The sequence below is a fragment of the Chelonia mydas genome, chromosome 11, assembly GCF_015237465.2.
Source record: "Chelonia mydas isolate rCheMyd1 chromosome 11, rCheMyd1.pri.v2, whole genome shotgun sequence".
Taxonomy (NCBI): Eukaryota; Metazoa; Chordata; order Testudines; family Cheloniidae; genus Chelonia; species Chelonia mydas.
This window is the reverse complement of record NC_051251.2, coordinates 44224979-44239085: the sequence shown is the minus strand read 5'-3', so window position 1 is coordinate 44239085 and position 14107 is coordinate 44224979. Positions and strand designations below refer to the sequence as shown.

The 14107-nt window shown below is 38.3% G+C and overlaps 1 protein-coding gene across 14 annotated transcripts in view; it reads right to left on the bottom strand.

Moving 5' to 3' along the window:
• Positions 1 to 14107, bottom strand: part of OSBPL6 (oxysterol binding protein like 6) — a 206188-nt gene that overhangs the window by 49896 nt on the left and 142185 nt on the right. For 6 of the 14 annotated variants that reach the window (XM_043524752.1, XM_043524754.1, XM_043524758.1 and 3 more), the window contains 5 exons: positions 13732 to 13864; positions 12369 to 12472; positions 11201 to 11293; positions 5291 to 5365; positions 1308 to 1473 (listed from right to left, as the gene is read on the bottom strand). In XM_043524752.1, the coding sequence (XP_043380687.1) occupies positions 1308 to 1473; positions 5291 to 5365; positions 11201 to 11293; positions 12369 to 12472; positions 13732 to 13864 (571 nt within the window). The remainder of the gene's footprint in view (positions 1 to 1307; positions 1474 to 5290; positions 5366 to 11200; positions 11294 to 12368; positions 12473 to 13731; positions 13865 to 14107) is intronic. The other 8 variants (XM_043524755.1, XM_043524757.1, XM_043524763.1 and 5 more) reach the window with 2 other exon arrangements.

Genomic DNA, 14107 nt, shown 5'->3' with positions numbered 1-14107 from the left:
CTCCTTATCCTCCTCTGCCAGGAAGCCTACAAAACTTGACCAATCAATAGGCTGCTAATGTGCTGAAACCACAGTCTAACATGCTAACCGATATTGTCTCATTATTTCTCCCCAATCTGGGTGTATCCATCTTTTGTCTTATACTTAGATTGTAAGCTGTTTGGGGCAGGGACTTTTTTGTTCTATATTGGTTCAGCACATAGCACAATAGGGTCCTGGTCCATGACTGGGGCTCCTAAGTGCTACAGTAATATAAATAATAAAATCAGATTATTCTTTCTACCTTTTACCTTATCACCGGTAATAAAAATTCTACAATGAGAACTAAGCAGAGACACTGGAAAAGGTGAGCAAGGCACAATGCAATCCAGCTCATTTTTCCATAGAGATAAATAGATCTGGTTTTCAAACAAGCTTAATTCATCCCATTCCTGATTTTCATTAAATGTCTCCAAAAGTGGAATGCCCCAAAACAGTGATATTTGTTGCTGTCTGAATCTCTAACAAAATGTTCTTTGATGCATTTTGAACATCATTCAATCTTAACCCATTCAGCATTGTGTGTGAATTCTGTCGACAGAGACAAAAATAAATAACACTAAAAGGTATTGTAAATTATATAGTATTACACACAAGACAGAGAAATGGCCACAGTGCGTGTATGACAATAGCCACAACAGTATGTGCATTAATAAGCTATTAGTAAATGGCTTAGGTGCGAAATATGAGGCAAGATCTTTCAACCACCTGAGAAGGGCATCAATTCCTGCACATGCTGGTGTGGCTTATGTATGACTCCTTCATTTTATATTTCACTATTTTAAAACCCTTTTTAAAAACTTAAGTTTTCAGCCTACAAGCCAGTCATTCATTGGTGATACAATGTAACATTTCTGAAATCCATTCTTGTACGAGCAGGACCTTTTATAACTTCCATTGGTGTGTCACGCATAAAGTTGTACAAGATCGTTAGAGACAGTGGAATTTCATTTATCTTAGGGCAAAGAACACAGGTTTCTATAAAAAGGAAAAAATGTGTGCAAATTCAGCCAAGTTTTGCAAGCCCCTTAATGGTTCAGGAGGTTCACAAAATCTCCAGTGACATAGGATTCACCCATTCCTATATATGTACCTGATGCATAGAAAATATTTTAAAAATTAAACCTATATGATCTTCATCTGAACCAGATTTGGATAAAAGATTTTGATATAATTTATATTTGATCCAGACAAAAGTTCTGACCATGAATAGTGTAAATGTAAATATAGCAGTTTTTGTAAGATGCAGATTGTACATTTTTAGTTACCTTTCTGTGCCATGAGGCAAAACTCTTCTTGAAGTTTGATGTACTCCATGGAGCATTCCAAGGGGTCAGCTACCTGGCTTGGGGGAGTCTGAAATTCGATGTCTGCACAAAGATTGGGGTTGGATGAGTGCAGGCGAACCGGTGACATTGTAGCACTGAAAGGGACCTATGGGGAGATTCAACAACGAAAATAGCTACTGTATAGGACTGTATCCACCTTCCACAGAATACACTGAATAAAAACATTACACACTTTATTCACAGAACAAAACACAATAGTTTCACTGTGAGAGATTTAAAAAATTATGAGAATATATATCTTTTAGTGTCTCAAGTTTCAGTAGTTGTACAAAATTCGCCAGGTCTCTTAAAATCCTTCAGTGAAACATAGACAAGTGATAGAGAGAGAGAGGGGTGATAGCTAATGCGAGAGAGAAAGATGCACTTTAGCTCTAACTATAGCATTTACACTAACATAGCATTTCATAAGATTTGCAGAGCGCTGGAAAATTAAACCACTAATGTTGCTTTACATTCTGACCTTTGGTATCCTATAAAGAATGATTTGGTGGTCATAATGCCAACATTTTAAATGTATTAGTTTCTCGATCAACCTAGAAATGTGGCTAAATATTCCCACAGAGAATATTATTTGCAGACTTTGAAGAGTGTTGGTAAACCCTGAGATTATTATTCAGTTCACTGAAATTCACTGTATAAATCATCTGCAGATCACACAATATAGAAAATCATGTAGGTTCTTTTTGTGTATGAATACTCTTTTTAACAAACAAAAACCCCTCATTTTCATTTAAAGCACACCTACTATAAAATTCAGTAAAAGAGATATTTTACCAAGTCATATTAAGTCTCTTGTATCAAACAGAACAAATATGCTTCTTTTCATTTATTATATATTTCCACTTTTCTTTCTCCCTCTGTATTTTTGCATATATAGTAAATGTGTGCATATATAATGTGTTTGTGTATTTTATCTACAATGTAGAGATATGTAACGTTTGTGTATTATATAGTTGCGTATATAATGGATGTGAAAAATCTCTATATACATATAGAGAGAGAATACTTTATTTAAGTTGTATTACATTATATACACATATTTTTATATATACATATATATAAACATCTGATTCCTGGAGCCCAATTTTCAAACTTGAGTGTCAAAGTTAAGGCATTTAGAATCATATTTTGGCACTCAGATAAGAGTTAAACACTTAAATATCTATTTTAGGTGTTCATGCACTGATTAGATTCCTCAAATGCAGAAGCTGAAAACCCACATTCTAGAGTGTAATTTATGTATCCAAATATGAAAAATGGGCCCAAAATATAGGTTGTTTTCTGAAACTTCCTACAGAGCAGCAGGCAATATAAAAAGTCATATTACTATAGACTTTATCAACAGATTAGTTAAACTACCATAACACTAGCAATGGATCCTTAGTTTGTTAACTTGATTAGCTGACTGGGTTGGACAACAGCTTTTTTGACCTTTTCAGGGAACTGTGCCCAATCACTATACATTATGTTTCTCACTCCCTGGTGGAATCCTTAAATAACTTTATCACATTTCATTCCACCTCTTGGTACACTATATCAGCGTATCTTCCTTCATTCACCCTTCCCAGATTTCCAAGTATCTACTGTGTGCAAAATAATGGTCTTGTAACACCTGTCAATTGCAAATTTAATTTCTCCTCTAAGCTCCTTTCACGTGTTCTTATTTTTAACTACGTAAACAAAGACAATTTTTCATCTGATTTTATTTTTAGGCTCACATAATGAACGATTTCTTTATTAACAGGGAACACAAAACAATCCCCTTTCTCCAGCAAACTGCAGCACTATCACAATCCATTCAGCAACCTTCCATTTTGTACTATGCTAACACAGTTCTCTCAACCAGAACTTCCCTATTTTACAAATAGAGTCGGACGGTCGCGCTTCTTTTACAAAGCCTTTCATTTCTTAGGTCAGAGAACATAGTTGCAGAATCTCCTTGCTAAGAATTCTGTCAACCTATAATCACTCAAGCCCACCAGATGCTAGTATCCTCACAACAGAGAAAATAATGTAAATTAATCTCAAAGGCTTTACCACCTAGAGCTTAGAAAAATGTACAAGGCACACATTGGCTATTAAGTTCCATCATAGACAGGTGTAATTTTTTCTCAATTTTTTCCATTCTATGGCCCCGTTACAGGAGATAAAAGGTTCAGGGCACCCATCCCATCTACTAGAAAGAAAGGAAAAGTAGCAATCTCACTGGATCTCTTCAGGACCCCCAAGTTCAGAACTCCAACTCTAGAGCCTTGTACTTCAACTGGTCAGGCTGAAAAACTAGATATAAAAACAGGACCCTGTTGAAAACCAGATAATACATCTGAAATGAGGCTTCCTGGGTAAATAACATTTTAAAATGTCTCCTAGAATCAGCATTTGCATTTTTACAAGCATTTATAATCACACACTTTGCAGGAAATACCCATTTACATGAAAAAAATAAGTAGACACTTTGCTGACGGCTTGAGAGAACACTATACAGCAGTCAGAAATAAGGAAATAGCTGATTGACATGAACTCTGTTTGTTTCCTTCAGCAGAATTTCCAAGTTACTCTCAACAACAGATGAAAAAAACCACATTAAACCACATCTTTCATCCATCTTGGCTCCCAACAGACGAAGAAATACTGATTAAACTTTTCCTTATGTTTCTCATCACTAGCATCCTACACCTTCCTCTCAAATTCCCCTCATAACTGGGCACATATTTGTTCTTGGTCATTGCTGTTGTATTTATCATGTATTCTACTTTTTCTCTTTGCCTTCTCCCACCTATCCCTCTACAGTTTTCCTCACTCTGCTAAACATAACTTCAAATCTATCCACATTTCCTTTATTTACTTTAACCCAAGGCTTGAAATAACCACTCAGCCAGCATGAACAGTCATCCTTCCTGGGTAAGTACTGTCAGCTTTCACAGAATCTAAGCTTTTATTGTCAAAGGTAAGATGTTCCTAGCCCATATGGTTGGGAAGAGAACCCTCCACATGTGACCTGAATGTAACTGATACAGCGCTGTATTCCTCAGTCTGCACAAACAGCAGCTTCCGTGTCATGACTACTGTTGGGGTGAGCAGCTGCCACACTTAAGGTATGTCTGCTCGGCAATTAAAAACCCATGGCTTTCCCATGCCTGCTGACTTTGACTCTTGGCGCTTGGGCTACAGGGTTGTTTAATTGCAGTGTAAGTGTCTGGGCTCAGGCTGGAGCCCGAGCTCTAGGATCCTGCGGGGTGGGAGGGTCCCAGAACTTTGTCCAGTTAGTAGCTCTCATTTCCATTTCCCAACCCCATATTTTGTGTGAAGCAGTCATATGACTAACAAAATGAAACAGAGATACTAGTGGTAGTAATATGACTTTTTGGGATTATGAAATGTAAACAAAAAGTGTTTCAAATGAAAAAAGCTTGCCTTATATTATTAAAATATGCAATGGCATAACACAAGGAAATTTCATGCTGGGCTTAATAACAAGCCACCTCACTTCTGCTTTCTTGGTGTGTGCTGTTTTCAGAATTCTTTGATGGGATTATATCCTAGAAATTTATGGTTGCTTTTTTATTATTTATATTGTATATGTATACAGAATATGCCATAAATACTGAGGGAACAGGGCCCAATTCTAATATCACTTACACTTGTATAAAGAAGAAGTAATTCCTTTCAAGACAATGGGGTTACACTGATATACACTTGGTGTAAGTGATATGAGACCCAAGCTCATGAAATTTATTTTCACGCGTCAGGGTTGACTTCATCATTCACAAATGGCCTACCCAAAAGTGGGTAATGAGGACACCTGTAGGAAGTGCAGGTGATGTTCTCAGTATTGTTATTACATATTCAAGTTGTACAGCTTCCCATCTTTAAAACTATCCCTTGATTTTAAATCCACTCACTGTTGTAGCCACAGCTGCTGCTAGTCTCTGCCGGCGTCGTGTTGTGCTGAACTGGCCCTTCAGCGCTGGCCCTTCCTGACAGTGAAGGGGAGAAGAGACGGGAATAGAAAAAGAGAGGGGTAGGGAAGATGGGACATAGGAAGATGAAAAATGATCAGAGAAGGGAGAGGGGAAGTCTTTAACTGGATTTTAATTTCACTAACTTCACATGTTCTCATGCAGGTATGCCTGGGGCTTAAATAGCTAGTTATTTTGCTAAAATTATCTCCAGAGTAGTTAGACTAATACGTACTCACTAATGCTGAAAAATAAATTCCATTAACATTTTTTCATCGTCATAATGCAGTTATGGGACAGCAAAACAAAATGATACTATGGAATGGCAGAAAACACAAAATAAGAACTTAATATTTTGGGTCATCTGACCATCTATTATATGAATTTTATAGAGAGCATTTAATTCTGTTTGTGTACGTGCACTATGGTTTGTAAACTAGAAGCTTATGCAGCAGAACCATGGAATGTACAAGTGTATACTTGAGAGGTTGTTTGTCAATCTAAACATTTCTCTGTGGACAGTTCTAGCTCTCTTTGATTTCCTTCTCCACGTTTATTTGTTCAGTTTCCCTCTATCCAGCCACTAAGCTCCTCAACCTCTAATTCCTCCTTCTTCATGTTAATGAATGATGCAGTACAAAATTTCCGTTCATTTCAGTTCTATTGTGGCTCTTCAGAACAAATTAAATTACCTCAGGGTGAAGCAAGAGCAATGAAAATGATTTTTTTGACTAACAAATACACTGTTACAGGTTCATTTGAGCCACTGGGGCATCTCACAAGGCAAGCTACCTGAAGTCAACTGATGTCAAATTCAAGATGGCCACCTAGGCTTTAAATTACGCAAAAGTAAAACACCACAGTCTTCCGCTGAGTCAACCATAAAAGGATCGGTCATAGGTAGGCCTCTGACTAGACTAAGCTTTTTTCAGTTAAGGGAGGGGAGATTCTTTCTCCCCTGTCCCAGCCTACCCAAACTGCTTCCCAGAGGAGGATGCAGTCAGCTCTTTTATCTTGCTTGCTGGGCCCTGATTGGCTTCCACACCGTTCCGGCCTTTTTAGCTCCTGGAGGACCAATTCTCAGTGGTTCCACAAGCAGCTGATCCTAGGTGGTGTCTCTCAACAGCTCCTGGAGGTCTAAACATGCTTCTCTTTTTCCCCAAAAGGACACCGGCTTTGGGCAGGCAAGGCAAGGGACATCAAATGCCTGGTATATACCCTGTCACATATTTTTATTTGCACTTCTGAATCCCTGATACTGAAAAGATTTATGCCCAGGTTCCCCTTTTAACTGACTCTAAATGACTTTTTAAAATTCATACTGTTGACATAAAGTCAAGGAAGTAATTTTTCAATACAGTATAGCTGCATGCCTGTCACAAAACATTCTCCTTTCATATTTACCTGCAAGTAATGCCATTTTGAGAAATCTCAACATTTTATAAGACTAGAAAATCTGATTTCTTGCCTAAAGATGTATTTTCTCCTCATGCACAATTCCCATTGTCCATGTGAAAGAAAAGAATACATACACATACGTTCCTCCATACATCTCCTCCCATTTCAGGCACTGGGATATTTTTAGAACTATACACTTTTATGTATTCAAAATATAGCCTGGGCACCAAATAATTGTTTGAAATAATAAAACAAAAAGAACAACAACAGTCCAGATTGGTGGCCTGTGGACACTGCTATACATATGTATAGGACAACCTGTTCGAGAATTCATTCAAATCTTCCACTCCTTGAACTCAGTAAAGTTCAGCTGGTATGTTATAAAGTGATGTGCATGGGAAGACAGCTGCTTCTTATACAGACTGGTTGATTCTAGTTGCAGCATTGATGACACTGGGAAGGGGAAAAACCCTATTAATCAAATTTTTACTCCTACAGAGTAGTAATTGCCACAGCCACCATTTTATATAACACCAGCAGTAGGGAAAAAATCTCCTTCAGTGTAAGAAAGATTGTACTGATTGTAACAGAGACTTTGTTCTATAGCAGAACCCCATCCTGTAAAAAAGAACCTCTGTTCCAAGTTCCGCCAGAAATAGCCTCTTATAATTTAGCTACGTGAGATACACGTACTGTGGTTCATAAAGAAAATGTGCTGTTTTTTGCACGCAGGCTAAAATGTGAATGACGGACTTCATATGGCCTCAAGAATACATTACAAAGTGAGATAACACACGAAATCCCAGTAGTGAACCAGAACATGTAATATTAATCAGAAGGGGAGTCAAAGTAGTCTTTGGGGATGGAAGGGTCACTTTGCTTTGGTTCTACTGTTATGCTAAGAGCTTCATAACAGCAAGCTAACTCTCCAAGATGGCCTAGCACAGAGAATATAGATAAATATTTTTGACTATCTTTAAAACAATTTTTATTCGTAAAACAAGCCTGCAATTTTATTATTTTGAGCTAAAAAAAAAAAGTCAACTTAAGAACACTAAAAATGGAACTCCAGTTACAAAACACAATCTTTTTTTCTTCTGAAAACCCTTAGCCTATCATGAAAATTACAAATTTACATTTTACTCATAACACAGAAAAAAGAATACAAAAACCAAGCTTCCCTGTACAAAAGTTCCATTAACAGAACGGCAAAAGGTAGATCAACCAGACTTTTGTGTTACATAATTTCATTTAGACAAATCTTGGAACATTTTGTACTTTATGGCCTGTTTCTGAACATCATTTCTCAGGCATGTAGCCCTTTATCCAAGAAGCATACCCACTGATTAAGTGCTAGTCTCTGAAGTAAATGTATGCAGGTTTGGGCTGTTAATTTAACGAAAAAGGTCTTCAATCCTGCAAACATGCATATACATAACTTTACTCATAAGATTAGGCTCATTGTAGTCAGTGGGACTACTTGCGTGAGTGAAGTTAAGCATGTGTAGAAGTCTTTGAGAGACTGGGACATAAATTGATGAAAATGTATTAGCAGAAACTATAGCAAGCAGCAAGACTTGAATCCCAGGAAAAAAACATGTGTTTTAATGTATACCTAGAGTGAATATTCCAGAAATATATGTTAGTAGGGAATACAACAAAAGCAATGTTATTTACAAAAACAGATGTAGAACACAGTACATAGAAATCTAGAAGAGATTTTGATAGTGTCCATATTGTCTATAGGGATGAACACAGGAGTAGAAATCTGGGACCCCAATTCTAATTCCAGCTCTGCCACTGACACTATATAGAAGCAGTATCAATTTAAATGCAGATACCCTAGATCCACATTTTCAAGCAACTATTATAAGATACAAAGCCAAAGGTACGAAGCCACTCAAATTCATGGATCTGGTATATGACTACTTTGAAAAGCATTACTGTTTCTTTTTTTTTTTTTAAGTTGTTTGATTTTTACGACAAAGAAAATAAGACCTTTTCCATGTGGTTCTATTGTTAGGCAATGAAACAAGCTGACAAAGGAGACTGTGGAATTCCACTTAATGGAAATATTCAAGGCTAGATCAAACACCCATCTATTAGGGAAGGCTTATGAATAATAAAGTCTATCCTGTATACAGCAGTGGGATAGACTGAATGTCCCATTAGCAGACCCACACAAGTGTTCTATTCCCCTCCCTAAGGCAAAACATAACAGGGACAAACTATCCTAAAAACTCTGGGTTTCTGAGGCAATCACCTCTTAAGATGAAGAGCCTGTCGATACTTATAGTGTTGCACCGATGTAGCTGCGCCACTGTAGCGCTTAGTGAAGACGCTATCCATCTGACGAAAGAGCTTCTCCCATCGGCGTAGGTACTCTCTCTCTCTCTCTGAGATGCAGTAGCTATGTCGACAGGAGAAGCCCACCCGTTGACATAGTACTGTCTACACAGGGGGGTTAGATCAGTAGAATTATGTCACGCACTCCTGAGCCATGTAGTTATACTGACATAAGTTTGTAATGTAGACCAGGGTGAAACAATATGGCTATGCTAAGAACAAAGAGTGTGGCCTTCAGGACAGGATGGGTCAGATTCTGAGCTGTGCTGCCAAGAGATGCAGCACAGAAAGCACATCTCAGGGAGACAGAAGCAACAGTGCTTTAAATCACTTGTGTGCCCTCTTGATTCTGGGATGGAAACAGCCCTCAGCATAACTAAAGCAGACTGGGAGGCAGCTGCAAGTTATGACAGCCTCTCTGGTACTGCAACACAAGCCAGAATGACCACAGCGTTGTGCACTATGGACCCTTCCAACCATGGCTCTTCCTCCAGCATGCCCCTGTGCTTGTGAGGGGGCCAGCGCAGGGTGGACTATGGTAGCCTGCACTGGGGGAATTCTCTCCTGCCCTCTTGTGGGCTTCTTTATCCAGTGATGCCAGAGCGGGGGACAAAATCCCTCACAGCATCTTATATTTGATCTGTTTTAAGTGTGGATCTATATCTATAGGTCTCAGGCCTTCCATACAGAAGGACATCCATCTACACTGCTCCCTCATGTCCCACTCGCTGGAAGCATGGCCCACTGAAATGTCTTGCTGATGGCTATATGTTACCCCCTCTGAAAAACGAGTTAGCTAGCTTTGGAAGAGAACATGCCACATTCAGTAGCTGCTTTATAGCTCCTCTACATGCTCCAAAACTCACAGAGCCCATGTGATTTTTGTGCACAGAGGCTTCTCCAAGAGTGAGGTGATGGATGAGAAGTTGGCTCCACTTCCACCTTTAGGGACCCTTAAGTCCTTTCTCCTGCACTTTTGCTGCCTCTGTGCTGTGCAGCAGCAGGGAACATACGGCCTCAAATGACAATTATCTTCTGAGAACAAGGCAATTAGAACTGTAACTCAACCAGAATCCTACTTTTCATGCAGACTTTTAATACTAATATAGGCTTAGCTCTGTCACCCATTTTGAAAATGTAGTGTAGTGAAGACCTGGTGAACAGACATCACTAACGCCGGGAAACAGTAACCGTTTACACTTTATTATTTAACTTTATGCTTCAGGCTGTCCATTTCAAATGAATCACAGTGAGCTCCTTAACTGACTCTAGGGGACACAGCAAAGATTTGCAAAGCTTTTACTACTTTCAGGGTATTTAAATGGAGCAAAAGCTGTTATAAGGAATTAATATCTAACAGTCATTTATGTAGCCACACACAAGAAGTTACTTTGATGGATATATAATGCTGAACACAATGTTTGTTACCTGTTGCTGGAGAATTACAACAAATAGGCTTTGGATCAGGCCCCAAAATTCACAGTCGTTTCACACAAAACATAGGAAGGCATAGTGGAGCTGACTAAAATACCAGTGTAAAGTGTTTATTTCAGTACACAATCCATCTCTTATAAGTGCCTTATGCTTCAACTACAAGAAAAGGGACACTGCTCTCCCCTCATATAATGAATTCTTTGTAAATTTGTGTCATGGAAACTAAGAATTCACAGAATGGCCTTTCCTACAACCAGGGAATTTTCGGGGGGAAAGTCCCACTGGTAAAGCTCCCTGCAGACATGGCCTAAGAGGGCTGCATTTGTTGTGTATTCCATTCTTGTTTTCTGTTTTTATCTCAGTGCCTCCAGACCAATTGCCCTCCATAGCAGCTACCTACTTAATATGCTGAGCATTATACACAAATTGCCTTCTTTGTACCCTAATTGACACTGGCACTCAGTCCCTCCACCTTTCTGTAGCTGGTAATGTCTTCATACCAATGAGAGTAAAATCAATATATTTCTCACTATCTTATCTTGGGTTTAAATAACCAACTCAGGCTTGAAATCAAACCACCAGGTATAAAATAATCAGCACATTGAATCAATTGCTTTCATATACATAAATTAATCTGAAAGTACAATGGAAAGGCAAACAATACGAATTCAGTACCTGAAGTTGTATTTTTGCATCTTTGCTGACACTTTTTGTTCTCCATCGTCTTGTGACCCGCTTGTCTTTCTTTGCAATATCTACACAGTTAGCCTACATTACACAAATAGTTAAAAGCAACAAAGCACTATAAGTTGACACAGATAGGACAGCAGTTAGTATAGAATCATAATGTTAGACATCAATATATAGGAGAGTAAGGACAGAACAGAAACTCTGGTGGTCACTCTGTTGATCTACCTACAAAGTTAGCCACAGGATATTTAAAACAAGACCACTAAGCACTAGAGACAAACATTATACCATAACCAATTGTGTATTTAACAAAATTACCAAGTATATTTTATTTGTCAGAACAAAATATTTAGGGCAAAATCCTGCGTTCTTATTGATTTTTACTGTCATTACTCAGAGAAAACTCCCAGGGTGAAATCCAGGCCCCAGAAAATTCAGTGGCAAAACACCTTTAGGAAACACCCCCACTGAGTTTAGATGGGCCTGGATTTCACCCCCACTGAAGTCAACAGGAGTTTTACATGAGCAAGGACTGAATAAAAAAATTAATGAAATCTTCATGATTTAGGGCCTGCTGCTGCTCCGACTGAAATCAGTGGCAAACTCACTCTGATTGGTGGGAACAGAATCAGTCCTCTCAGCTCTTTGTGACTGTCCACATTACTGAGTCAATCATGTAAGGTGCTGAGCACCCTGAACTCCCACTTGCCTAGAGTGCTCAGGCACTGATAACGTTCAACACTACTCGGGAAGTGCTTGATACCTTCCAGTTTTGGGTCTCCCATCCCCTTAAATTTCACTGCTACTTAATCATACCGTATACAGCAGTATAACAGCACTCCGCATATTTTTTTATTAAGTTATATTTTTGGCAAAGGACATAGGAGTAATCCCATCTACCTCAAATTAGTAAAAGACCTTATATCAATAAGATGTTTTTCGTGGCGGGTGGGGGTGAGGGAGGAACAGGGATTGACACATGTGGTGCAATCATTATTAAATTATCCTGTTAACCAGAGGAGTACTAAAATTCCAGAACATAAAGTAGTCTGATTTAAAATGCAACATCCTTTGCCATACGTAGGAAATGTTTCAAACCCAGAGGCATTTAATGACTAGAGCATCTACAAACCAGTTTGCAAATACATTTTACCTGCATGTCTGTGAAGCTCGGTGCCGATTGAGTCCTCTGTAGTATTTCTAAATTTTGAAGAAGCTTACTAAGTTCCACAAGGTTTGATTGGCAGTGTGCAAGATCTAATACATATAAAAAGGAAAATACATTAAGTACTTTGACTGACAGACAGTTTTTACTCTGGTATCATAAACCAGCAGAGAGCACAATTGTCTACACTATAACACTACAAAGAAATCAAAGACTGGAATTTGCTCCTTCATGCAGTCCAGACTCTATAATAAGGATTATGTACCAATTGGTAACCTCATCTTTCTGCAACAGGGAGGGGGACAGGCACCAGAGGAGGCAATTAGCCCTCAGACCCACTTGCTGGATCTCTACCCTCTTCTTCTGCCACCAGCATAAAGCCACCATCTTCTCTGCCCCAGCAGTTAATAGGATCACTAGGCATTTCTGCAACTATTACCCCACCCTGCAAACACTAGTGCATGTGCATAAAAGGAAGTATATGTGTAAGCGTTTGCAGGGTTTGAGGCTTATGTTTTCTCACAACGCTCCAAATTCTGCTTTCTTTCAGTATCTTCATTTGGTATCTGACATACATTACTCCAAGTCTGATAACCTGTTTCACCATTTGGAAAATAGTCCCTAGTGGCTATTATTTTGCCAATCAACTTTATTTGCCACTGAGTTCACTCACTGCATACTTAATTCTGCCAGCCATTTGATTCTCCACTCAGTTAACTTTGCTAGCCATTTGATTCTGTTTAAATAAATAATTTTGGTGGCAAAAAAATAAGACATAGAATAAACCATAATAAAACAAGAGGAATTCCCGTCTTCTTACCAAATTTTATTATATTTCATATTTTTGGAGATGGAGGTGAATGAAACAAGTAAAAAGTGGCAGTATGCCATGTACATGTATTTAAAGATGAAGAATCTTAATAGATTTACTCCAGTACTTATGATCATTGTAATTTTCAGACAAACAATGAGACCAGATTTCCAAGCCTGAGTACCTATGTTAGGTACCTAAATTCCCATTTAGGTACCTAAATAAGTGGCCCAATTTTCAGTAGTACTGAGCACCTGCTGCTCCAGCTGAGGACAATGGAAGCAGGACTGGGCCCTAAAAGGGGAATGGCATTATTTTTTTTAACAATCAAAAATAAAATTTAAAATGTGACATCCAGAAATGTGAAAACAAAGAATATACTCCACCACAATGAACAGTTTTAAATGTTACCAGCTTATTATTTTAATTGCGGCATTTTATGTGAACATAAAGAAGTATCTTAGCCTTTTTTGTTTACTATTTTTTATAATATATCAATAGTCTCACTTATAAAGAAAGACATGAAAGAGAATGACTGACCTTCTGCACATCTGTCCATCTCCTCGGAATCTTGCAACCAAGCTACTACTTTACTTTGGCCAGTAGTATATGTTGCAGGAAGGCTATTACTACATGGTATGGGGGGTTGCCATGGAAAGCTATTTTGTGTAACCTAAAACAACACAAGAAAATTTAAAATATGTTGGTGCGATCCATACTTTGCTGACAGGTCTAATCTTCACACTAACTTTTAAATCAGAAATTAAATTCTATATCTGAATTTAAATGATATATTTGAAACAAACTTTTCAGTCCTTGAGAAGTATCTTTTCAGAACAGCACACTAGAATACCAAACAGGTCCCCTGGAAAAAACAAAACTTCCTGAGCATCAGCTTGAAAAATTGTTTGCTAAG